Source organism: Protopterus annectens, chromosome 10.part0 (genome assembly GCF_019279795.1).
Source record: "Protopterus annectens isolate FY-2018-M chromosome 10.part0, PAN1.0, whole genome shotgun sequence".
Classification (NCBI taxonomy): Eukaryota; Metazoa; Chordata; order Ceratodontiformes; family Protopteridae; genus Protopterus; species Protopterus annectens.
The window spans coordinates 1,697,504,209-1,697,530,789 of NC_056744.1; the positions used below are offsets into that span (position 1 = coordinate 1,697,504,209).

The following is a 26,581-nucleotide window of genomic DNA, read 5'->3' on the forward strand; positions in this document are numbered from 1 at the left end:
TAGCTTCATTAATAAAAGAGTCACAGAGCGAGTCCTGTAACGGGCAATAACATGATAGCTGTGTTTATGGGTCCCTGGAAATCTTTCTAGAGGTGATGTGGTCCCTAACCGATATGGAGATGCTATCACAGTTGCCACGGAGTTTGAAGACATAATAGATGCAAAACCTAGCTATAGACAGAGTACTTTCTTAACATTTAAAACAAATTTCAGTAATTACTCAAACATGGAAATGCCTCAAATGTAGGAGGGCCTCAGTGTTGGGCAATTTGTTGCTGAGACCTCTGGCATTCAGCAGAGCCACCTTAATGGATCCTCTTTTGGATTTGAGATGTTAGTTATGTTGTCATATCCATCAGCTGGACTCTGTCTAAAAAGGCGCTACGGCTGCAGCAAAGCTTTAGCCAGTATGTTGAAGGCTTGGAACAAGAGCTGCAGGCTGTCCATGGCAGAGCATGTAGGACTGTAGCATCTCATCTCATGTTGACACATATTGGATCTGGTACCAAATATTTAGCCAATTGTTGATGCTACTTATCTTGTCTTTGTACATAGTCATCATTCTTGGGAAGGAAGGATTACTGTCAGGACCAGAATCTTCCCTGCATTTGTGATTTGCATGGAGCATTCTGACATGCCTCTCTGCATATCCCTCAGAGTTTTGCATGCCAAGTCATTCACTCCCACATTGTCATATTTGCCAGCTGAAAGTACCTTAAGGTCTCCTGAGATGTCAGAGATCTTGGCATCTGAAAGACAATTCTCCATCACCCTTTGTCCAGAGAGGACAGATGGTATTTTGAGTGTAGAGTCATCAATCACTAAAACATTTTTATTTGTAGAGTAGTCTGGTGTACTGGATCTGAAATTATTTAAATCCTGGTGACTCTTTGTTGGAAGTATGCCAGAAGGTGATGTGGTATTAAATTTTCACAGAGACTTAGTCTTCATGGCTCTAGGAGGCTTTGGCAATAAATTTTTACACCCACAGTGCAGTGGGGGGGTTAGTGTAGACTGTTTTGCAATGTGTGATACCGCTGTCTGTGTCCTTTTGTGGGAGTGAGGACTCCATGTTAGTTAAATGCTTGCATCTCTCAAAAACGTAATGTCTTAGTATATACTAAGTAAAGTTCATTATCTGTGAGCAGCAAGCAGTTACCATACAGGGTACCTGGTGCTGTGAGACTCTCAACAGAAGGAAGACCAGCTATTTGAACTTCTATATTAGTCCAGAGGTTTGCAAAATTTGTTTGAAATATACAGAGTATTATATTCAGTTAAACAAGATGATTACTAGACTTTGCTGTACAGAAAACAACTTTTTGTGCTAAGTAAGCTGAGAAGTAGATAATTGTATCCTATAAATATCAAATTTACCACTTCCTTCAGAAGGAAATCGGATCAAAATATTAAGTAACTGTAAAAGAGAAAGTATGTAAAAAAATTACTTCATCTAAAGAGTTTCACCCACTGAACAATTAACTATTGTCATGTGTACCATCATTCTGCCAAATACAAGTGTTATCAACCTAAGCATGCACACCATTACTACACATTTGTTTTAAATGAAATGCTATGAATATCATAGGTAGGTACTAGGCTATTGGACCAAGGGCCTATGTAAGCCTAGCCAACAAGGATCCCTGGCTTACGCCACCCAAGAAAGTTATTTTCCTGTGCCGCTGTCGAGCAGAGACACAGAAGTGATCCCCGGGGTGTATTTCCTATTTCTCATCCACTCATCAAGATTTTTCTTAAAGAGTGCTAATGAAGAACTTTGCTTGACATAGATGGGTAGCCTGTTCCAGGGTATGGGAAGTCTCTGTGATAGGAATCTATCCCTCCAGCATGTCCTGTTTATTGTGGTGACAAGGTTTAGGTCCCTAGAGCATGTAGCTCGGAGGGATTGGGATTTCTTTAGGTGTAGCATGTCCAACAGCTCTGGGTTTGACATAGCTTTATATGTTAGGCAGAGATCACCTCTGAGTAGGCGATATGCTATGGAGTAAAGCTGGTGTTTTTTGAGGCGGTCAGTGTAGGGCATTTGTTTGAGTTCAGTAATCCTCTTTGTGAGGTACTTCTGCGGCCTTTCCAGCTGCTGCAGATGTCTTGTGAGGTACATTCCAAAAGGGGCGTTGTACTCTATAGTGGGTCTAATGAGTGTCATGTAGAGGGGAATGATGACCTCTTTTTTCCTGGATGAGAACCCTTTTATGATGAGGTGTGCCACGTAGAAGGACTTCCTGACTACTGTGGTGATGTGACTATCAAAGGAGAGACTACTGTCCACCTGGGTCCCAAGGTCTCTTTTATTAAGCATTTGGTGTTAAGTAGATTGATGCTTATGTGGTAGTTCATGGGTACAGAGTTTTTACCAAAGGGGATGACACTGCACTTTTTGGCATTGAGCTTGAGGCCATGGCTCTGACACCAGGCATCTGTCTCAGAGAGGCCCTTCTGTAGGATGTTCACATCATTTGGGGACTTGACTATGGCTCCTAGTTTGCAGTCATCTGCGAACTTCGTTAGCCAGAGGCCTTCTGTGTTAGCCTGTACTTCAGAGAAGTAGATACCAAACAGCAGCGGTCCCAGGACGGAACCCTGTGGTACTCCACTTGTCACTGGTTTGAGGTCAGATTTGGAGTCTGCAACTTTTGCAGTGTGGGTTCTGTCAGTGAGCCAGTTGGCCACCCATCTTGTGACGTAGGAATTTATGCCTAGTTTATTGAGTTTAGCTATAATTCCAGAATGGGGGATGGTGTCGAAAGCCTTGGTGAGGTCAAGATAGGCTGTGTGAACCACCTTACCCTCATCCACGGCTTTGGTGACTGCGTCAAAGAAGTCAATCAGGTTCAGGAGGCATGATCTGCCTTTCACAAACCCGAACTGGGTGGGATCCAGAGTTTGGACGTTACCAATGTCTTTGTTTATGAGTTCCATGATGATACATTCCATGGCTTTGCAGACCAGGCTCATCAAGCTAATAGGTCTATAGTTCCCGGAATCAGTGGTGGCTCCCCGTTTGTGGAGTGGGATAACTGTTGCTGTGCGCTATTCAGTTGGCATAAAGCCTGATGCGAGGCTATTATTGAACATGGTGCCTAAGTGGGGAGCCAGTTCATTCTGAAGTTCATGTAAAACGCAGCCTGGGATGATGTCCTGTCCCATGGATGCTGTGTTTTTGGCTTTAGAGAGTGCAGCTTTCACCTGCATAGTTGTGATTACAGGGACTCTGCATTCTTCCTGTATAGATATGGGCCCTTTATGGGGTGGGTGGGGGGGTAAAGTTAGCACTGAACCTATCTGCCAGGATGTTGGCAATATCAGTTGGTTCTGTAATTTTCATGCCTTTGTGCTGTAACTCAGAGCAGATCTGGGTGTTGCCATTGAGATTCTTGACATAGCTATAGAATGCTTTGTGGTTGTCCTTGGAATTAGTGGCGATTTTATTTTTGTAGCTAGCTATGGAGGATCTTATAAGGGATCTCAGCTTCTTACTGAGGCTGACCAGGGAGCTCCTCCACTCATGGGATTTTACTCTCTTTTGCAACAGTTTCTTCCTTCTGTTGTACAGTTCGTTTATGGCAGGGGACCACCAGATTGGCTTCCTTTTTTTTTGGAGGATAGCGTCTTGGTTCTGTTTGGGATAGCACGATCCAGGCACTCGTGTAAGTGCTTATAGAGTGCATTTGTATAGGATTCAGCAGTTGTAACTGTATTGTCCATCTGCACGGGTGTCATGAAGTTCACTACTTCTGTCTTAAGAAGCATGAAGTTGGCTTTGGAGAAATTTTTTACTGTGGTTTCCTTATTGGGGGGGTGGGAGTGGGATGTGGATATCGATTGTGATATCCTCTCTCCTGCGGTTTCCAGTCATAACAAAAAGGCAGACCAACACCTGTTGGACTGCGGATACTGTTGCTTTAGACAACCAGTAATTATATCATGCCATTTCTGTACTGGAGTTGCCACCAAGAGAATTGCTTAATCTGAAAATAATCACTAAAAGAATAAGTGATGCCTGTCTAATCCAGTCTAATAGTTTGGGGAAAACATGTTGAAGGAGGTGTGCTTAACCCAGTAGCAAATATTTCATGTCATCCAGAGGTGGGAGTCGAGCCCTAGGTTCATCCATAGTGTCTACCTTCCTTTTTAACCCAAACGTGTTTATGCTATGATGGCAGGACAGTATCCTATTTGCATATGGGTTATTTGGTTATGAACAGTTTTAGCACAGATCAAATGATTCTGTCATTTTAACCTACAGAGGAGGTTTTGACATTTATTAAGTAATATGAAATGAGTGATTGCCATCAAAGGAGCATGTAATTGTTTTCACCAAGCTGTCAGAGCATCATAAAATGTATATCAGTTTAGATTTGTAAGTATTCCTTTTTCGAGTGAAAGGGGCTGGTGAAACAAAACATTTATACATTTTTGACACTTGGTTGGGGCAGACCCATGTGTATATTTGTGTAACCAGTGCCTTTTGGTGGTGTCATGTGAGTAGGGGAATTTGATGAAGTGCATGTTTGAAAAAGGTGAAATTTAGCTGTAAGAACTGCTTTAAAAGTACAGCAGATCAGGGTTCAGAATTATTTTCAACCAATGACAAGTTTAAAACTTATTAAGACCCTACTTAATGCAGATCTGTGCAGAAACATTTCCTGAGATTGCCAGTTAGACTGAAAGGCTAGGCTGTTGTCCGTCTGGACATCTTCAGAGTTCCATGATCTCCCTAACTGGTCTTATGCCTACTTCAAGTCTTGATCAAGATCTTACTGTCATTTCTGACAAATTTCACACCATGAGGGGATGCATGTTTTTTTCTTGAGTATTCCTATGTGAGAGATGTCTACATCTGCATACAGATCAGCTTGTGATTCTTCCTTAAGAATGCCATGATAGAAGCTCAGGAAAATTAGCACTGCTTTGTCAGCAGCATGCTATTTCCTCTTGTTCACCATGGGAGTTGTACATTGTAAGTAAAACCCACTGCAACATTTTGGCTATTGAGACAACCCTGTGAATGGAAGCTGGTGCAAAAAAAGGGACAAACATCTTAAGTGGCTAACTTAATTAAAAATGGCATTGATAGTTCTTTCCATCAGAGTATTAAGTTGCACCGGTCACTATCCAAGGGTGCCAGGAAGAAACTTAGCAGTATCCTCTTCATTGTCATTAGTAGTGTGCCCAGATATTTGGGTCAGTTAAACCTTATTGTTGATAATTTTGTTCTCTAATACAGGCCTCGTTGAGCAGGAAGATGCCCAGTATCTCAACTGATGTCATAGCAGAGTGTTGTAGAACCAAGCATGACTAGTGCCAAACAATGCATTTATCTTCAACCACCTGGGTGTACCTATGTGGTTGTACCGGTCACTATACAAGGGTCGGTCACTATACAAGGGTGCCAGGAAGGAACTTAGCAGTATCCTCTTCATTGTCATTAGTAGTGTGGCCAGATATTTGGGTCAGTTAAACCTTATTGTTGATAATTTTGTTCTCTAATACAGGCCTCGTTGAGCAGGAAGATGCCCGTATCTCAACTGATGTCATAGCAGAGTGTTGTAGAACTTAGCATGACTAGTGCCAAACAATGCATTTATCTTCAACCACCTTGGGTGTACATATATGGTTGTGGTCAGTGAGGATTTTCTCTTAGCTGTACCACTAAAGTCTTCACTGTTAATGTAAAGAACACAGAAGAGAGTGGTCATCCTCGATAGGTCCTCTTCTTTAGTTAAAACAGAGAGCAAATATAACAGATCGTGCATACATGGGCTGTGGAGAGGCGCATAATAATTTACATATATTGGCAAACTGCCCTTAAACAAATATGGAATTATCTTCACTGAGGTAAATTGAAGAGAAGTATTTTTGAAAGTCCAGAAGCATAGTACCATAAGGTGTTTGTTGTGAGTTATCCAGTTGTGTATGATTCACATATATGTACTGGACATTACATGACTCTGACAATATTTCAGAGATCTTCCTTGCACTGGACACACATTTATAGCTGTGTGACCCTCAAACCTTTTCACTATGCATTGGCAAAACTTTGATCTCATTTGGATGAAAGGAAATAAAGCTATAGGTATGAGTTTTGCAGTGAGTTTGCCCAACTTGGGAAATAAAATTGTCTTGGGTACTTGTGCTACTAATACTGCATTGTAAGTGTATACCAACTTTGTAACAACTGAAATCCAACCATTCTTAAATGCCATATTGCATGTAATATCTCATGCCACATGTGATATCCTGTGATACTCCATTATCTACACTCACATGGACTACCCCATGACATTCCATTGTCATCAGTCGCATGTAATATTGTGTGATACTTCATTATTGGCAGTCACATGTAATATCCCATTGTACTCCATTAGCATCAGTCATATAATATCCTGTGATACTATTTTATCATTCATTTGTAATATCCTGTGCTGCTCCATTATCATCACAGTGATTGTCCATTATAATCAGTGACATGGAATATCCTGTGTTACTTCAATATCATCAGTTATATGCAATATACCATGATACTCCATTGTCTCCTATCTCATGGAATATCCTTTGATACCCAATTACCTTCAATCACATGTAATATCCTATTTACTCTATTATCATCAGCCACATGTAATGCCCTGTGATACTCCATTATTATCTGGTACATGTAATACCCTGCAATATGCCATTACCGTAGGTCACATTTAATATCCTGTGATATTCCCTTAACATCAGTAATGCAAACTAATAGCCCTCTTGGATAGGGGAAATGTAATTACCCCACCATATACTTGTTTATCCCATCTTTCCATGTTTGAAATTCAGTTCACATGTAAATAGCTACATAGATGTGTCTGTCCCCTCCAAAGAAAATAGAGTAGTAAATGCAAGAATAAACCTAAGTGGTAGAAACCAGATATAAACAGGTTGTATAATAAAAGAAAAAAGTTAATTGCATGAACAAATAAATTTAACACTCATAATACTAAAAAGACTCCTGCTAAACTTAACAGGGGACTCTGGACAGTAATCAAATCAACAAAATCCATGTATGAGGTAAATATAGCTACCCAGGTGAAGGATAACCACAAAGCTTCCTCTAACAGTGTTAGAAACCTCAGAAACAATTCCCAGCACTGCAGAAAGCTATCTTTAAATGACATCACATACTGAGGCTCAGAGGACATGACCGATGTACAACTGGACACATTTAGCTCAAACTTAACTCCCTCTCCCCTCCTATATTCCTAGATCACATACTCACATCTACACCCCCTCAAAAATCCCCCAAGAACAAGTCCTCAAGGCACTGTCCAAGGCCATGAGCCCATTTCATTGGGGCCAGATAACATACTGGGCTGCCTGTATAAGTTCTATAGGTTTGTAGGTAAATGTTAAGCTAATTGCCCTTACCGGCTATTTTAAGCCTAGCCCACAACCCCAAGCCAGAATCAGAACCTGCAACTTATGTCTCTGATGTGGCAATAATAGGCATTATGTCACTCACTTTCTCTGGTGCATGCCTAACTGGAGGGGGTTAATTATAACTGCTTTCTGCAATAACCTGTTAGCAGGAAAGAGCATGGCAGTAGATTTTTATGAATTTCATGACTTCCTCTTCTCTGCAGTTACAAAGAGGGACAACATTTTTTGTGAGATCCCCTAATGGGGTTATCAGTATAAGCCTTCAAAGATACTTTGTGCTGGAAGAATGGAGAGCAGCAACTGCCATCCCCTTGCACAGAGGTGGGTTGTCAATAGACCCAGGTAATTATAGCCCCATAAACCTGACCAACCTCATCTGTAAGGTTGTGGAAAGGTTTATTATGGATTTAATAAATAAAGACATCAACTCAAACTAGTTCAGGTCCATCAGAAGCAGATCCTGTCTACTTAACCTGGTCAGTTTCATTTTGAGTAAGAGCGTTTGCTTTAGTATGCATTTTCTGAATGATATGAAGTCTGAAACTCAAATGCCTGTAATTATTTAGTGAAATCAATCCTCAACACTGTACCAGAAAACCACAGATTTTATGAGGAACAGAACAAAAATAGAAGTCACAAATCTGGATACTTTGTTAAAACCTGGACAGTTGAGAGGTATGCATGTAGGTATTCAAGGCAACTAAATCATGACATGATAGTTTGCTTGGTTTTTACTTGAGGAGCTATCTTTATGCTAGTACACATGAATAAACAAAACGTGTTCCTGTTTGTAACTGGAGAGAAAAGGAGGTCACATTCAGTCATAAAAATCTACTTACATGCTTTTTCCTGCTTCTGGTTGTGTTGCTTACATTTGCAGAGTATTTGTGCAGGTGCTGTAATGGTAATTGTACAGTAAATGAACATGAACATTTCAAAATGTGCATGCTGATTGGACAAACTAATCAGCAAGCCCATTGTAAATTGAATGTTCCCCACAGGAGGTAGTTCAGAAAGTTCACTTTATCCACAACCCCTTTTTCCCATTTTTGCACATGGGGTCAGGATGTTACTTCAACAGTGACAGTCACCTAGAGACAAGGTTTACACTTCCATGTGGCTAGCCATGCTGCTGTAGTTCATCCACAGCACACACTCACATCTATGGCCAATTTAAAGTGTCCATTCCACCTACTGCATGTCTCAGAATGTGGATAGAAATCAGAGCACTCAAAAGAAACCCACAAAACACAGGGAGGACATGCAGACTCCGAAGCAATGCATTAAAAAAGCTAACCAGAGAACAAGAGAGATGCCAACAAGAATTACAAAATGATACGGAAGATCCCCAGTTCTTCACAAGAACAACATGTAATATATGATAAAAAAGCAGTTAAGCACCTTCATCCTTTGTAAATGAACCATGGACTTTCTAAAAACTGCTATTTAATGAGTTTTCACACATTTAGACTCATCTATAACCACATGACAATTCGCCCCACAATAATAATGTTTGTAATGTCTGACATAATTTTAAAAATGAAACTTACTTCATATAAACCAAATGCACCATAAAAGTTGATATTGTATAAACACTGTAAATAGTTACGATTGTTTCTTATGTAAGGCACTACAGAAATTTGTGAAAATTCATTAAATGACAGTTTTGAGAAACTAAGTTCACTTACAAAGGACAAAAGTGCTTAACTGCTTTTTTATTGTGTATCAAGTGTTGCTCTTGTAAAGAATTGAAGGTCTTCTGTTTCAGATTAAAAAAAAGCTCACAATTTCAATGGCAGGAGCACCCCTACAAATAGCTGCATGGCATATCCTGCAACCTGATGAAAAAAAGATAGCTAACTGACTGACTAAAGCCTCTTGCCTCCCAAAACGGAATGTTTTCCTTTATTAATTGACTATATTCCTCAATAATATGTCAGAAAACCACACAAATATCATAAGAACACATTTACAAAGCATATTAAGTTCATATATTGGCTATCCCTATCATGTTGTCGAAATTTTACTACATCGAATCAATAAAGATCAAAATTTATTGATCGAAGTAGTAAAATATCGAATACCGTAAAAATAAAATCAATCAATAATAAAAAAAAACTAACTAGCGTAGTAACCCTACTTAAATATACCAACTCCTAGACCGCACTACATTGAGGTAAACGGAAATCTCCCCCTTACGGAAATTTCCATTTACCTGTGAGATGTTCTGAACTTTCGACATTGTCATGCCGACAATATCGTATTTGAAATTGTCAGCTTACGACAATGTGAATTAGACCCATCCCAGATTACCAGAGCAGATAGAAGAGCAAATAATTCTTTTTATACAGTAATTTTATAAATAATATGTAGGCTTTTTTCTTAAGTAATTTCACTGTGTAGTAGCAACAATTGCCAGGTTGTGAGTATTGCAGGATTTATCCATGGCTGGCTTTCTGTAATCACTCAGGCTTCATTCACCCTCTTGATCAGGTTGTGCCATCTGTGGGTAAATCCTGCTTTACTCACTCCATGTAGTGGATTACTGTTAAATGAACCAGTATCCAAATGACAGAATTGTGGTTCTCCCTACTTTTGCTGCATTTTTTTTGTTTGTTTGTTTATTCTTTTTATCAGGTTATTCTCACAGGTCTAGTAGTCTATTTTCAAGGGAGACCCAGTGTGGTGTTTTACACTACTAAGTGTGTTTAGGGTCTTTTGCATCTACCTGAAGTCCGCCAGCTCTAGCAGAAGCAAATGTAAATTTAACTGTTAGTAACCCTTGATCTGGACAGACTATTCCTCTTTGAATATATTTTAGACCACAGTTTTGTCTGAGCCTTGCTGCATTGTAATTCTGTATGCCTCTAGTCTTACCTGCTGCATACTGCTGAGTCCTGCACAAATGCAGGTAACATTTGGCACTGACAAATGACTGTTTTTGGATTATCCCTCCCACAACCGTTATTCATATTCTAACCCAGCTGTTCTCATACCTCCTCTGTCCTTTGGACTCCATCCAATTTTCCCTCATCATTGGCCATTAAATAATTTGCCCAACTGTTCCACGGCCATTTTATTAATTCCAGCAGTCCGTTGCTGCACAACCACAGAGTGGACATCTTGTTTCTGCTACATCTTGACTGCCATCATGGACCATTTCTTGTAGATTTCTTAAGTGATTCTCTATGGTTTGTCATCCTCTGATTACTCTGCAGCTGTCTTCCAGTAGCTTCTGCAACTATCTTGTAGCCCCATACCTTGTTCATCTTATCCCTACTCCTAAGTTCTCATTCCTACTCAGCTATGATCCCACTTTTTCTTTCCATCTTTCAAGGCTTCCCTTATTGCTTTCTGTTTTCCTGTTCCCTAAATTAGATCACCAAGTCTTTTTCTAAACATGGTCTTTAACTGGAACTCCATGCCCTCCTATCATTGACCTTAATGTGTGTAGAGGACAGAGACAGAAAGATAGCAGCAAGGGACATTGTTACTTGCATAATTGTGGAAAGGAAATTTGTACTTGTTAATGACTGATTAGTTTTACTGTTTTAACTGCATTTTTGGTAACAAATGCCAGTGGTACCCTGCTGAAAAAATAACACGATTTACATTGAGTACATTAAAATGAAACCACATATTTTACACTGACTGCAGTAAAAGAGAAGATGAACTGCACCGTGTGTCTTTTACAGGCTCCAGAATCCTTTGAGGATGTTGCTGTTACTTTCTCAGCAGAGGAGATGAAGATGTTAACAAAACAAGACAAGGAGCTTCATAAGGAAGTGATGATAGAGAACTATGAAACCTTAGTTTCAGCAGGTAGGTCTTGTCCCATCTTAAAGAGTGGTCTTTGTTCTGAGGGTTATGAGTACATTATTAAATTGCTATGCCGAGATGCCTTGTATGTTTATTTGTTACCTGAGTAAGTGAACCAATCACTGAGGACCATTTGAGTCATAAATTAAGCCACAAGGAAAAAGCTATATATACACAAGTGGGAAGTTAATGCACAATGGATCCAAATGCAGAAATAAAAGGAAAAGCATATCCTGGTGCCTCATTCTACATTCCTGTCATTTATATGAATCAAGTAGGCAATTTATAGGCTGCAGTTCAACTAGAATATTTTTAAAGAAAATTCTTATTAATATAACATGTTAAGTTGTCTATCTCGCCTTCATTCTTGCTGGATGGGTTCGGAGCCGACCTCAGCTCCGACTCGGCCACTCTAAAAGCTCGAGAGTTGGTTCCACCGGCTCGAGGCTCCCCTTATATCCCACAATGCTAGGCGAGAGTTACCTCAGATCTCGTTTGCCGCTACAGCTTCGAGGTTGGTTTTCTACCGGTTCTTGGTAAGTGACTTTTTCTTGTGTAATTTAGTCTATCAAAACCCCTTTAATTTTAATTTTTTTACTTATTTCCCTTAGTTTAGAGAAATTTTTATCCCCTTCTAAAAAATTCCGTTTTTCCCTCAAGAACTTTAGGTTCTTCCCTTGGGCCTACAGGCCTTTTCTCTTCCCTAGTGGAGTGTGTGTATTATTTTAAAATCCTAGTTAGTGGTTTTTATTATAATTTAAACTTGACAGGGTATAATTAGTGTGTTTGTGTGTGTGTTTGTTTACACCTGTTAAAAAATGTCTAAGGAAGCAAAGGTCTCCGGATTCAAGAAGTGTGACGCGTGCTGTCAGAAAATGTCTCTGACAGACGCTCACACTTCTTGTGTCTACTGTCTGGGGCCTTTGCACCTGCAGGACTCCTGTGCTGTGTGCCATGGCTTCAGCCCCAGGGTCCTGCAGGAAAGAAAAAATAAATTGATATTAAGAGGCTTACTCAAGCCAGAGGATTCCCTATCTGTTTCAACAGGGAAGCCCTCTAAGGCATCTAGGTCTTCGGCTCCGACAACTGAGCCGAGACCTAAGGTTTCTCAACCTCTGCCTTCATCGGCTCCGGCTGGAGCCGATAAGTCTCAGTCCACAGTTTCTGTGGCTCCTCGGCTCCGGCGGAGCCGAGGTAGTAAGTTCCGTGTCGGCTCCGACCAGACCTTCGGAGCCGACAACTAGGAAGAGGTCCAGGTCACCATCTCTTGGCTCCGTTCATTCGCTCCAGGATCTCCCCTGCTGTCTGAACGGGCCAAAGATCTCACTCCTCTAGGTCATCGAGGCTGTCGGATCATGACCTTCAGAGGGTAGTGAGTCGACTTCTTAAGTCCGAGGCACTGGCCCAGATGCTTCAGAGCCCGACTCATCAGTCGATGCCTGCCCCGTCCATCAACATATTCCTCCTTCGACTCTCTTGAGCTCGGGCGGGTCGTGTCGGAACCGAGACTGTGATAAGCGTCGAGCCGATACAATTGTCTTCGGCTCCGTCGTCGGCTCCGTTTTCTTCCTTGGAAGAATCTCGGCGCCGGACTTCCTCGTCGGCTCCGAGGGGTGAGTGGCATCGGATCCTTGTCCGACCCCCTCTCCTCTCGGTGCTTGGCTGGTGAGTTCGGCTCCGACATCGCCTCGAGCCATCACTGTCGGTGCCGAGGGGGTTCTTAGCTTCTCGGCGGGGACCTCTGGCTCTGCCTGACAGGGGTGCATTCGAGGTCATGCGGAGTGTATTAGAGCCTGGCTCTACTCCACAGTCGGCTCCGTCCGCCCCTCCCTCTACAGTGCCTCAGGTTAAGTCGACTCACTCCCTCATCCCGGACCGCAGAGAGCCAGCTCCTCAGGAACCCCTGTGGGATTTCATCCTCTTCGAGGCCTCTCCTGATTTGGCAGAAGAGCCCCTCGGAAGAGGAAGTGTAAGAGGAAACACATTGACTCACCTGAGTCCATCACGTCAGACACAGATTTGGATGATTCTGAGGGTTCCCCGTTCCCCTTCTGAAGATGTCTCATTTGCAGACATTCTGGAGATCCTGAAACAGAGGGGAAATTGGCCAGCCCTCAACCCTTCGGAGGACGAATCTGTGTATCTTGAGGCGTTGGCTCTCGTCCTTCCACCTCCTGGGTGTCCCCCTTGACCCCTCATGCAGGTGGTTGCTAAGAAGGCATGGACGGCTCCTGATTCAGTGGACCCCACTCCCAGGAGACCCTCCAAGTTCATAACAGCACCAGCAGACAAACAGTTCTTAACAAAAGGAGTTTCTGTGGATGCTATGGTGGTAGCTGCTGCCACTAAGAAGGAGCTAGCTGATCCTTCAGTACCTGTCCATCCACCTAACAAGGAATCTAGGTCCATGGACAGGTACGGAAGCGGATGTTCTCGTCAGCGACATTTACCATGCGTTCGCTGAACTACCTGTGCCACTTTACTGTCTTCAAAGGGACTTGATCAAGGAAGCGAGTGAAATGTTAAAGGACCCTACAGCTGCGGGTTTCCAAGATAAGATGAACACGCAGCTGGCTACCCTTAACTCCATAACCAACTCCTCCATGCGCCTTCTTTCTTACGCGGCTGATGGAGCGAGCAGAGCCGCAGGGACAGGTGTGGCCTTACGTAGGCATGCCTGGATGCGGCTATGCAATTTTGGACCCTTCAAGACGTCTTTCACTAACTCCCGTTTGATGGATCATCCCTCTTTGGTCCTCAAGTGAAAGAAACCTTGACTAGGTGCGAAACTGATGGCAAGACCCTTTCTGCCGCCGGAGTCCGTATTTCTAGTCCTTCTAGGCCTAACCCCAAAGGCCAGAAAGGTGGAAAGGTGTGGTGCCGTAAACAATCTCAAGGGACTGGGCCTGACACACAGAGTCGCTTCCGCCAGAGGCAGAGGCGGGAATAACAATGGTAGACGCCGCCCTAGGGGCAGGGGCCGCAGAACCAGGGCAATCGGAAGCCTTCCCTGACAAGCCCTTTCAGCATCCCTGAGGTGTTGCCCGACTGCCCATCTTCGGAGGCAGTCGGGGAAGATTGTCACTGTACCCAGAAGCCTGGCTATCCCTGACTCAAGACAAATGGGTACAGTCCATCATTTCTGAAGGCTATTCTATCCCCTTTCTTCGCATTCCAAATCAGTCAAAAAAATCCCTTCCAGATGTTCCACCCGCTCAAAGGGATCTAGCGGTTTTGGAGATTTCAAAACTGCTTGCAAAAGAGCAATTCAGCCAGTTCCAGCAGACCAGCAAGGATCCGGAATCTACTCAAGGTTCTTTTTAGTTCCAAAGAAAACAGGGGACTGGAGACCAATTTTGGATATCAGTGTCTTGAACAGATCAGTCAAGAAAACAAGATTTCGGATGGTCACGCTGCAATCCATCCTTCCCCTTTTGGGCAAAGGAAACTGGATGTGCTCTATAGACCTTCGGGATGCGTGCTATCACATAAAATGAACAGACGCTCCAGAAGATTCCTCCGCTTCAGGCTGGGAACCAGTCATTTTCAGTTCAGGGCCCTGCCCTTTGGTCTCACCACTGCCCCCGGTGTTTACCAAATGCATGGCAGTGGTAGCTTCTCACCTGAGACGACAAGGATTCCAGGTGTTTCCATATTTGGACGACTGGCTCCTCACAGCTCCCACCAAGCATCTCCTTCTGATGGCCAGGGATTACACTTTTCGCTTGTCAAAAGCTGGGTATTTCAATAAATTGCGAAAAGTCTGTTTTGTCGCCTTGTCGCACTATTACCTACATAGGCAAATCTAGATACAGTAAACATGTCTGCGAGACTAACACATCAGAGAATAACAGACATTCACAAACTGGTATCACTCCTTTTCAACAACAACAGAATCAAAGCCAGGTTAGTTCTGAAAGTGTTGGGAATTATGGCAGCGGCCATACCTCTGCTTCCATTAGCCAGATTCCACATGCGGATCCTTCAATGGATGCTCTTTACTCAATGGTCATACCAGCAACTTCCAATGTCTCACACCATTATGATCACGCAAGCGTGCAAAAATCATCTCATGTGGTGGATGTCTTCCCCTCAGCTCTTGTTGGGAAGACCCTTTGTTCCACCTCCTCCGGTTTCTACTCTGACAACGGATGCCTCCCTGATCGGGTGGGGGAGGCATTATCAGGGCAGGACGGTCCAGGGCACATGGCAACCAAACGAATGCCACTTGCACATAAATGTTCTGGAGATGAGAGCAGTGCTTTTAGCGTTGCAAGCCCTTCAAGACTCTCTTCCCTTGGGAACGATTGCAATCCAAACAGACAATATGTCTGTAGTGTGGTACATCAACAAACAAGGCGGAACCAGGTCATACCCCTGTGTCGAAGCACTCAGACTGTGGCAATGGGCGATTTCTTCTCAGCGTTTCTGATAGCAACGCACATCCCGGAAAGTCCAATCAAATTGCGGACAAGTTGAGCAGAGCTATACTCATGCCTCACGAGTGGTCTCTGAAAGACTCTGTAGTGAGAGAAATTTTCTCAAGTGGGGTCAGCCTTGCTGCGATCTTTTTGCTACTCCCCAAAACAGCAAGTGCAGAGAATATTTCACTCTATTCCCTTTACCAGGCCAACCCAGCAGAGATGCTCTAGTCCAAGTTTGGCCCCGGGACTTCTGTATGCATTTCCTCCCTTCCCACTAATCTCTCAAGTGATACAGAAAGCTATCGCTCAGAAGGCCTCATTGATCCTCATTGCTCCTTACTGGCCTCGACAAGTGTGGTTCCCCTTTCTACATCGTTTTCTCTTGGAGCGACCGTGGAATCTGGACCTAGTTCCAGATCTTTTGATCCATCAGTCGGGTCAGTTTCATCGCTCCCTCCCCTCTCTGAACCTCACTGCTTGGTTCCTCCAGTTCCAACCTTAGCCAGGCTTCCTCAATTATCTCACTCTGTTAGAGATATTTTGATAGCTTCCCATAAATCTTCCACTCGGAAGATTTATTTGAGTAAGTGGAAACGCTTCACATATTGGGCTCAAGGAAAGGACATAGATCCTTTCACTGCTTCCATCCAATTAGTCCTTGATTTTCTAGCTGAACTCTTCCATGCAGGTTCATCTCCCTCTACACTTAAAGTTCAATTGGCAGCTATTTCTAACTTTCATGTGGGTATTTCTGAATCTGCCTTAATGTCCCACAAGCTTTGCAAAGCCTTTTTGAAAGGAGTTTTTCTTCTCAGACCTCCTATAAGAAATCCTCCTTCTCCTTGGGACCTAAATTTAGTTCTTGCTTCTTTGATTCTCCCCTTCGAACCTGCAGTCTCCTGTTCTTTAAAATTATTATCATGGAAGACTCTTTTCTGGTAGCTATTACATCAGCTAGAAGAGTTTCAGAGCTTCAAGCACTCAGCTGTCGTCCTCCTTATCTTTTGTTTCATAAGGACAGAGTATCCTTACGAACTAACCCGTCCTTTTGCCTAAGGTGGTCTCGACGTCAAATCTAAATCAAAGCATTGATCTACCTGTCTTTTTCCAGAATACTCCAATAGGTCTGAACAAAAATTACACTGCCTGGATGTTCACCGTCAATTGAGGTACTACTTGGATAGAACAAACAGTTCAGAAAATCTGATCAGCTGTTTGTCTCCTATGCGGAAAGCAGAAAGGGACTTTCAGTTTCAAAGGTATCATTATCCAGATGGCTAACATCTTTGATTTCCCTTGTATATGAAATTAGACATCAAAAGCTGCCTGATAAACCTAAGGCTCATTCCACCAGAGCTTTGGCTACTTCTTTAGCCTTCCAAGACAGACTGCCTATTGACACCATTTGTGCAGCGGCTACTTGGGCTACTCCTCACACTTTCATTTCTCATTATAAGTTGGATTTAGCTTCTAGGCATAGAGCTAACTTTGGTTCCACTGTTCTCAGGAGTCTGTTCCGTTAGGCCACCCGGGACAAGGTGCTAGGGACGCGGTCCCATCCAGCAAGAATGAAGGCGAGATAGACAACTTAACATATAGAAGTTATGTTCTTACCATAACGTTCCATGTTAGTTGTCTTCTTCGCCTTCTTCTTGGCCCCACCCTCCTTCCCCTGGCCTGGACAGACCTAGAGGAGTTGTGATTGTGACCTCTCTTTCTACCACCTCTTTCTTAGACATATGCTATTATGCATATTTCCTGGTTTATAGGTTCATAGGTTCATAGGTTTATACTAGGCTATCTGCCCTAAGGCATTTATAAGCCTAGCCCAAATTATTGTGGCTTACGCCACCCCTTATATGAAAAAATACTGTGCCCATTAGTTTGTTGTGCCTCTGTCCAGCAGTGACCCAGAGATGATTCCCGGGGTAAACCTACGATCTCCCATCCACAGGTCTAGATTTCTCTTGAACAGAGTCAGCGAGGTGCACTGCCTCACATGGACCGGGATTTTATTCCACAGCATAGGGAGTCTCTGAGTGATAAATCTATCCCTCCAGCACGTCCTATTTATATCCGTGCTAAGGTTTAAGTCGCTTGCTCTAGTGGTTTTGGTGGATTTGGATTTTTGAGGTGGAGCATGTCCATTAATTCGGGTTGGACATGGCCTTGTATGTCAGGCACATGTCACCTCTGAGCAGACGGTATGCGACTGAATAGAGCTGGAGTTTCTTCAATCTGGCAGCATATGACAGATTTTGGAGTCCTTATCCTTTTGGTGAGGAACTTTTGGGGTCTCTCCAATTGCTGCAGATGTCGGGTGAGATACATCCCGAATGGGGCATTGTACTCGATCATTGGTCTGATAAGTGAAGAGTACAGGGAACAATGACCTCACTAGATCTGGATGTGAATCCCTTCATGATCAGGTGGGCAATGTAGAAGGTCTTTCTAACCACTTTAGCAATGTGAGTGTCAAAAGAAAGGCCACTGTCAACCTGGGTCCCCAGGTCCCTGATAACCTCTTCTGTGCTTAGTGGATTGCCACCTATATGGTAGCTTGGGGTTACCTTGTTTTTCCCAAGGGGATGAATATACATTTTTGGCGTTTAACTTCAGGCCATGGCTCTGGCACCAGCTATCTGTTTCCGTGAGTCCCTTCTGAAGGATATCAGTGTCCGATGCACTTTCCACTATGGCCCAGTTTGCAGTCATCTGCAAACTTTGTCAGCCAAAGTCCTCCCATGTTGGCCTGTACTTCTGAGAAGTAGATGCCAAACAATAGGGGCCAAGGACCGAGCCTGTGGGACACCACTTGTGACCGGCTTGGAGTCTGACACAGTGCCAGCAACTCTAACCCTGTGGGTTCTGTCCTTAAGCCAGTTTGCAACCCATCTTGTGACATATGGGTTTACATTTAAGCTGGTAAGTTTTGCTACAATACCCGAGTGGGGTATTGTGTCGAAGCCTTGCAAGGTCAAGGTAGGCTGTATGGACTGCCTTTCCTCATCAATGGCCTTGGTGACTATTTCAAGAAGTCGACCAAGTTCAAAAGGCATGATCTTCCCTTGACAAAGCCAAACTGGGTCGGGTCCAATGTCTGCAAGTCCCCTATATCTTTGTTTATGAGCTCCATTATGATCCTCTCCATAGCTTTGCAGACTAGACTTGTTAAGCTTATGGGGCGGTAATTACCAGGGTCCGTAGAGGCGCCACCTTTGTGGAGTGGGACCACAGTTGCCGTACGCCACTCCTTGGGCACGTATCCTGTGGTAAGGCTGAGATTAAACAGCTGCCTTATGTGCGGGTTTAATTCCTCATTTAGCTCGTGTAGCAAGGATGTAGGTCACCCTTCTTTCTTCCTGTTGTTAGAGGTGGACTCTGTTTTACAGTTATACTGTTACTATTATAAGCTGGGGTTAGCTTACAAACGAGATCTGAGGTAACTCTCGCCTAGCATTGTGGGATATAAGGGGAGCCTCGAGCCGGTGGAACCAACTCTCGAGCTTTTAGAGTGGCCGAGTCGGAGCCAAGGTCGGCTCCGAACCCATCCAGCAAGAAGAAGGCGAGAAGAAGACAACTAACATGGAACGTTATGGTAAGAACATAACTTCTATATATTTACAATGGATACACAGGAAGAAATTCAACATCACATATTGTTATATAATGTTAGGAATACATTGAATCATAAAGGTAATCTTACACAATTAACATGTTAAGAATCTTGGTATATCAGTAGCAACCTTTCAAGGCTATTCCAGCCACAAATAGTCTTAGATTTATAGATCTTACTCTGATCACTCCTTTTTCAGTTGTACATGGTATTGCTGTTAAATTTAAATATTCTTTATAACATAGGAACTGAGTTCAGTTTCCAATTTTTTTGTAATAACTTTTCTAGCAACTGCTAAAAGACTCCAGATCATTTTTTGTTGGTGGGAGGAAGCTGATTTACCTGGAGAAAACCTATAAGGATACAGGAGAAGCATACAAGCTACCAGCATAATATAAACAGATAAATAAACTCTGGACCATGGAACTAAGTAGAAAAAATAGGAACCAGACAATTCAGAAACCTGCACATTGAGTTTAGATAAAGACATCTCTGCACTGCCTCATTTTTCAGATGGCCCTCAGAATACAAACATCTTTCCACACCTGAACCTATATAATTGTGAGGAATCTCCCTGATATTTGTAATGTCACTTTGTTTCAGTGGGTTACAATGGGTAATTGACACTGTTTTTTTCTCTTACATTCCTCGGATGAATCTAGTAGACACAGCATATGTTGTTCTAAACATAGGCATAGTAAGAAACTTTGATCTACTTTAGATGTTATGAATATCTGCTGTTTTTTCACATAAATACAACTAGTCATACAATTTGCAAATTATGAGAAAAGGCTCCTTATCTAGGACACAGATGCAGCTGCCTTATTAATAAAAATGTTTAAAGACTTATTTTGAATATATCACTTTTTTAAAAATTGCAAAAATTGTTTACTAGTATAAGTTGAAGTGAAACAGTAATCACTGCTAGAAGGAAAGAACTTCTATAAAATGTATTTAGTTTAACTTGATATGAATAATACATTCAAAACTGAAATTCTGCAACTCCTGAACAAATTAAACATTTTATATTATTGTAGTACTTTGTAATTCTTTTGGTAAACATGCTTAAGTATGGAACTGTGGAAGACTGAGAGAACATTCTATCTTGTTAAATTAAACTAAACTGTGCAAAGGAGCTCTTTGGAAGAATAACATATATATATTTTTTTTAATGTGTAGGTTACAAGATCCCCCCAGAGGCATTGCTAGTACTACTTAAAGAAGATAACACTGAACTGCCAGTGAATGACAAGGAGGGGATAAACAGAACAGAACACAAGAATAATTTTAAAGAAAATCCAGGCAGTAAGTGAACAGCTTATTAATGATGCATTTTTATGAAATTTTCTACTCTTTAAAATACTTTGAGGAAAATGTGAGAAAATATATGCGTGGTAAAAGAATGAAGGCAAAAGTCTAAAAATATAATGTTAATCTGGGCAAAATGCATGTGTGTGTGTGTGTGTGTGTGTGTGTGTGTATGTATGTATGTATGTATGTATGTATGTGTATGTGTATATATATATATATATATATATATATATATATATATATATGTGTGTGTATGTATATATAGAAAGACTTTATAATCTTGAAATACTGCAATGAACTTCAGTATCTCGAGACTATAAAGTCGAAGTTTTGAAATAGTGAAAGTATTCAAATTCGCGGTTATGGCTTTACACTACGTAATATCAAGGGTTGTATGTGGATGGTGTGCGGTGCCATGTGTGAATTTGGGTGTAATGTCAGGTAAGTGAGTGTTTTGTAAGGGTTTTGGGTGGGAGTTTGAATGTATGTGTGTTTGATGTGTGAGGAACTGTAGAATGTGTGTGTGTGAGTTTGCTTTTGTTTGCTGTTTGTGCGATCTCAAAGTTAGTATATATAAGTAGGGGGTGTGGGGGGTGCAGGGTGCTTGCCCCCCCCTGCTTATTTGTGATGTATGTTTGTGGATGTCTGTTTTGTTTGTTTATTTTGTGGTGTGGGTGTTGTGGTATATGTGTGGTCTGGTGTGTGCTGTGTGTTTGGTGTTTTAAATTTCGTGGTTTTGGGCTTTCTGTGTTGTGTGGATTCGATTTCATGGTCTCGAAACACTGAAATTTGAGATTTCAGTCTTTTGAGATTATGAAGTGAATCTACACATACAGACAAGTATATATATATATATATATATATATATATATATATATATATATATATGTAGGGGTTGAGGATGGATGGATGTACATGTAGTTTAATTTTTTATATAAATAAACATTCTTAAATTAGTGATCGCTCCAGACTGGGATTTAGTAAATATGGCGGAAAACAAGAGGATATTAATGACAAGATTATTATTATTTTTTTTAATAATATCTCATAAAAAAATAAATAAATCATACTTTGTGTTGTCTAGTAAGTTGAATTAGCAATGATTTTCATGAAATTTGGCATACAGACCAGGTTAATTATACATTAGAGGACAGATTCAATAAACCCTACATGTAAGTGCACTATTTTGTATTTAGCAAGCTGCTGTACACAGTGTGTAGAGTCACGCAACCACTGTAAACACTGTTGTATGCTAATTACAGCATTAGCAGCTGAATTGTATACTAATGAACCAATCCAAGTGGTGGAGCTTTTTGGTAAGATATAAAGCATCCCTGTAGAGTCGATACTGGTTTTCCCAGAAAATTCCAAAACCTATGGAATACAGCCATGGAAAGGCGTTTATACAGAAAGAATGTTAGGGGCTGCTGTTGCTTTTATATGTGCATTTATAACAGGGTAAAGTCTGTCCTGCTGCTGCTGCTAATTGACCATGGGCAAGAGTTTTCAAACCCCAGTTAACTTATAACAGTCCAACTGCTGCAGGGTAGATACAGACACACTACAGGAACTCTAGAACCTCTGTCGTCCTAGACTCAGACAAAGGTCAAACCGAGGGAACCAGTACCAGTGGAGACAAAAGTATGTGTATCACTTAGAATTTTAGCTACAAGAACCTTTCAGAGAGCAACAGGGGAAATGCTGGGGGTGTCACAGGCATCCGCGCCCATGATCCTCTACCAGTTCCTGAATGCTGTGCTCCAACATGCGAGTAACCACATATATTTTCCCCATACCCTTGAGTGCAGGGCCACAATTATGTATTCTACCCTGTAGCACAATACACTGAAGTACTGGGTGCCATAGATTTGTACACATAGAAATCAAGAAAGCCCTTAGGGAATGGGGAAGGTTCTACATAAATAGAAAGGGTTTCCACTCCATTAACTGCCAAGTCGTGTGTAATGCTAGGGTAATCCTCTTGAATGCATGTGCTAGCAACCCAAGCAGTTACCATAACTCACATATCTGGCACACCTCCAACTGTATCAGATGTTCACTAGAGGTGATATCCTACAGGGTCATTTACTGGGGGATGTAGGTTATGCACTGGAACCATGTTGATGATGTCCATCAGAAATGCACACACACCCACTGAAGAATGCCATAATGAGGCACATACCGAAACCAGAAATATCATAAGAGCATATGTTTAGGCTGCTGAAGTCATGATTCTGCTACCTAGATAAATCTGGAGGAGCCCTACAGTACAGTCCATGTACATGTACTGAAATCTTCACCATGTGTGCCATACTTCATATCATCATGAGAAAACTTCAGCAGGATCAACATAGGGAAGGGGCACACATCCCACCACCAATGGCAAGGTCACCACAGCCACATGCAGGTGAGGAGTCAGAGGGTGGACCAGCAGCTGCAGATGTAGGTGTGCTCAATATGCCCTCACATTGGCTAAGGGGCAATGCATTGCAAGCTCACCCACCTAAGGGGCTAAAACCTTCATCCTACACACATACGTCTGGTAACATCGATACCAGGCAATGATGACAACCTTTACCCACCCATGTAATGGCTGTGTACTCGCTAGCATCAGACAGACTCAGCCCTAAAGTAAAACTGTTGCAGCTGCTGGATTTACAAGGTAAGTGATGAATGGCATACCCTTACATGTTGTTACTTGGTAATGTAAGTAAAATGTGGATGATTTGTTCAGCAATGACTTTAACATGTGACAGCAGAAACTTATGTGAATTAATGTGTCCCCTATCAACTAATAGGCCTCAAAGATTCACACATTCAGACATCTTAAAAGTACTGATGGCCACCAAATGTCCTCAGTTTGGGCTCATATTTTTGAACTGGAAAATAGAGAGAGGTTAGAAAGTTATGAGACACATTTCCATTTCAGACTACATAACCGTCAGATGATTCTTAAAAATACTGATACAAAAAACTGTTTTGATTCTACCAACTGTCTAACTTTCTAAGACCAAAATATGTCAGAAGTACAGTTAGCAAAACAATATCACAAGCACAGGTATACTAAGTAAGCTATGCACCCTTAGCATACAAACAAATCGTGTGTATCCCTAAGTCCAAAAGATAGACAACAAGGATATGGCACAGTTATCATCACCTGCACAGGGTGTTGTGTGTGTGGGGGCAGGAAGCCTAGGCTGACACAAAAGGTAAGTGAGTATGTGTGAGTAAGAAATAGAAACAGGCAGATATTTGGATAAAGTAACAAATAGTCAGTGAAACAGAATGAGCTTTAAGCTTCATGGCTGAACCATGTAACTGTTGTGCATGTGTGTTTGTATGGGCCCTCTCGGTGAAACTGGTGTGTAAGTCTCTACTTGAACACAGCCAAGCTCTGTGCTAGCTCTACATCTTGGTACGTTGGACAGGTATGATCCATGCAAGGTAGAGGTGGGGGTACATCATTGTTGTACTTGACCACAAGGACTGGCTCTATCAGGAGTTGTACTGGCATGTCCCCTCTCATGCTCAAATGCACTGCTGTTACCTGAACATGACTGTTGTCTGCTGGACGAGCTGCCCTCTTGAGGATGACCAGGACCATAAACCTGTGGACTGCCTCAACTGGGTGTAGACACTTAAACCACAAAAATATCACAAACTAAATATTTCCTTGAACTGCTCATCAGTACTGACATAAAAATGTTTGGCTTACCATGTGCAGATGATTGTAGGCTCCCTGTGATGGATGGTACTTGAAGAAGTTAAGCAAAAGGTACTTGAAGAAGTTAAGCAAAAGGTAAGGGCACAATCATCACAATGAACAGTAATACAGAGGGTTAACACTTTTTGCCATTTTAATTTCTCCAGGTCTTTTGGGTTTCTAATACCATGACTGGAATGGACTCCATTCCTAAGTCAAAGTACGATTAAAGTTCATAAAATTAGTATTGTTTCACTCTTTGATGTTAGCCAAAAGTGCTCTTCGCAGCACCCGCAATGTGCCCAGTAATGACTCCTCCTGCAATTCGTACGGTGTTAAATGAATTGGTAACATATTTAAATATGATTGTAAATTCTTTTTTATAAGACCAGTTGCTCCTACTACTATTGGAACTGTCTGGGTATCTTTCTTCCACATGGCTCTCGTTTCTGCCTGCAGATAGAGGTATTTTATGACTTTGTCTCTCTCTGTAAGCAAGACACTGTAGTCACTAGGTGTGGCAATTTCAGTGATCAATGCTACTTTTGTCTTATTTTCTTGGACCACTATATCTGGTTTTCTAGCATCTGTCTTTTGGACTGTTGGTATTGGGTGATCTCATGATGTAAACTTCATAATTTTTTGTGATTCTCTGTGGCTCATGTTTCCAGTGCTTTTCAGCCACTTCGATACCATAATATTTGCATTTGCACAATCTCCAGTGTAACAATCTCGCCACATTATTATGCCTTTCAGTAAACAGTACCTCTGTCATAAGAGAGTCGCAACCAGAAATAAGGTGTGTGACTGTTTCCAATTTGGTTCCACAAAACCTACATATATCTGTTTCTCCCACATGTTCAATAGACTTATTAAACCAACGTGTACTTAGCCCACTATCTTGGGCTGCCAATATTAACCTTTCATTTCTTGATGAAAATTCACCTCTCCTTAACCATTCCTGCGTTCATTCTTGATCAACATGAGGCTCTTCCAGAAGTTTTCTATACTTGCAACTATATTTATGTTTTTTCCACATTTCTTGCCTTCTCATCTGATCCTTCTCCTTATATTCTTTATTTTGATTTTTAGCACATTCAGTTGCTACCTGGTTCTTATCCACTTCTGGTTTGATTTCCATTCCTGCTTGACGTCGGTATGCTTCTGCTAAATTAAGCAGAGATGTCATCTTAGATTTATTCTCTTCATGTTTCAAAACTTTCACCACATTTGGATCTTGTAAGGTCAGTAGATATGTGTGGAGTCCCACAATTGCAGATCTATACATGTAATCAATTTCAAGGAGGCCCATCCCTCCTTCAGAACGGGGAATTTATAATCTTGATAAAAACTGATTTTTATAAATCATTTGGTGAGCATGAAGCATCCTTCTTGTTTTAATATCCAATCTATCCAACACTTTTTGGGGCCAGTCAATCACTCCAAAACTGTAAGTTAGGACAGGAAGAGCAAACTGATTTATAGCTTGGATCTTGTTCCTATGTGTCATTGCTGTTTTCAGGATTAATTTAAGTCTTCTAATGTACTCCTTACTAAGCTTTATTCACATTTGTTCATGTTTTATTGCTGATCCTTCATCAATTCCCAAATATTTATACACCCCCTCTTGCTCAAGTTCTTGTATATCACATTCTTGCACCAAACTGATGATTTCCTGGTACTGCAATTTTCTTTTTTTAAAGGTTGCTTTTGCACATTTGTCAAGACCAAATGACATTCCAATATCATCTGAAAAGTTTTGACAACCTGTAGCTGTGCTTTCAATTCCTCATCTGATGAGCTATACAATTTTAAACCATCAATAAAGAGAAGATGAGAAGTCATTATACATTGTTGTTTTCTAGAAGCCAAATTATAGCTATGACCTAAGCTGTTAAGTAAACAGCTTAATGGATTAATGGCAAGGCAAAATAGCAACTGTGACAGGAAGTCACCCTGGAATATCTCCCTTTGGATTTTTATCCCTGGGATAATCTGTCCTTTGTCATGGCTTAATTGCAAAGTGGTCTGCCACTGTTTCATGGTTACTGTAATGTAATCAATCAGTGTATGGATGTACCTTATACATTTGTAAGCACTCTTTTATCCATGAATGTGGGATACTATCAAATGCTTTTTTATAGTCAATCCATGCCATACATAGATTCTTCCCTTTCTTACAGTTCTCCATTATAACTTTATTTAACAACAAATAATCCTTTGTTCCATATGACTTTCTTTTATTGCCCTTTTGTTCTACTGCCATAATTGAGT

At 41.6% G+C, this 26,581-nt stretch overlaps 1 protein-coding gene across 1 annotated transcript in view; it reads left to right on the forward strand.

Annotated features, from left to right (window-relative positions):
- Positions 1 to 26,581, forward strand: part of LOC122813917 (zinc finger protein 271-like) — a 97,969-nt gene that overhangs the window by 46,604 nt on the left and 24,784 nt on the right. The window contains exons 3-4 of the mRNA XM_044086462.1: positions 11,130 to 11,256; positions 20,473 to 20,598. Of these exons, the coding sequence (XP_043942397.1) occupies positions 11,130 to 11,256; positions 20,473 to 20,598 (253 nt within the window). The remainder of the gene's footprint in view (positions 1 to 11,129; positions 11,257 to 20,472; positions 20,599 to 26,581) is intronic.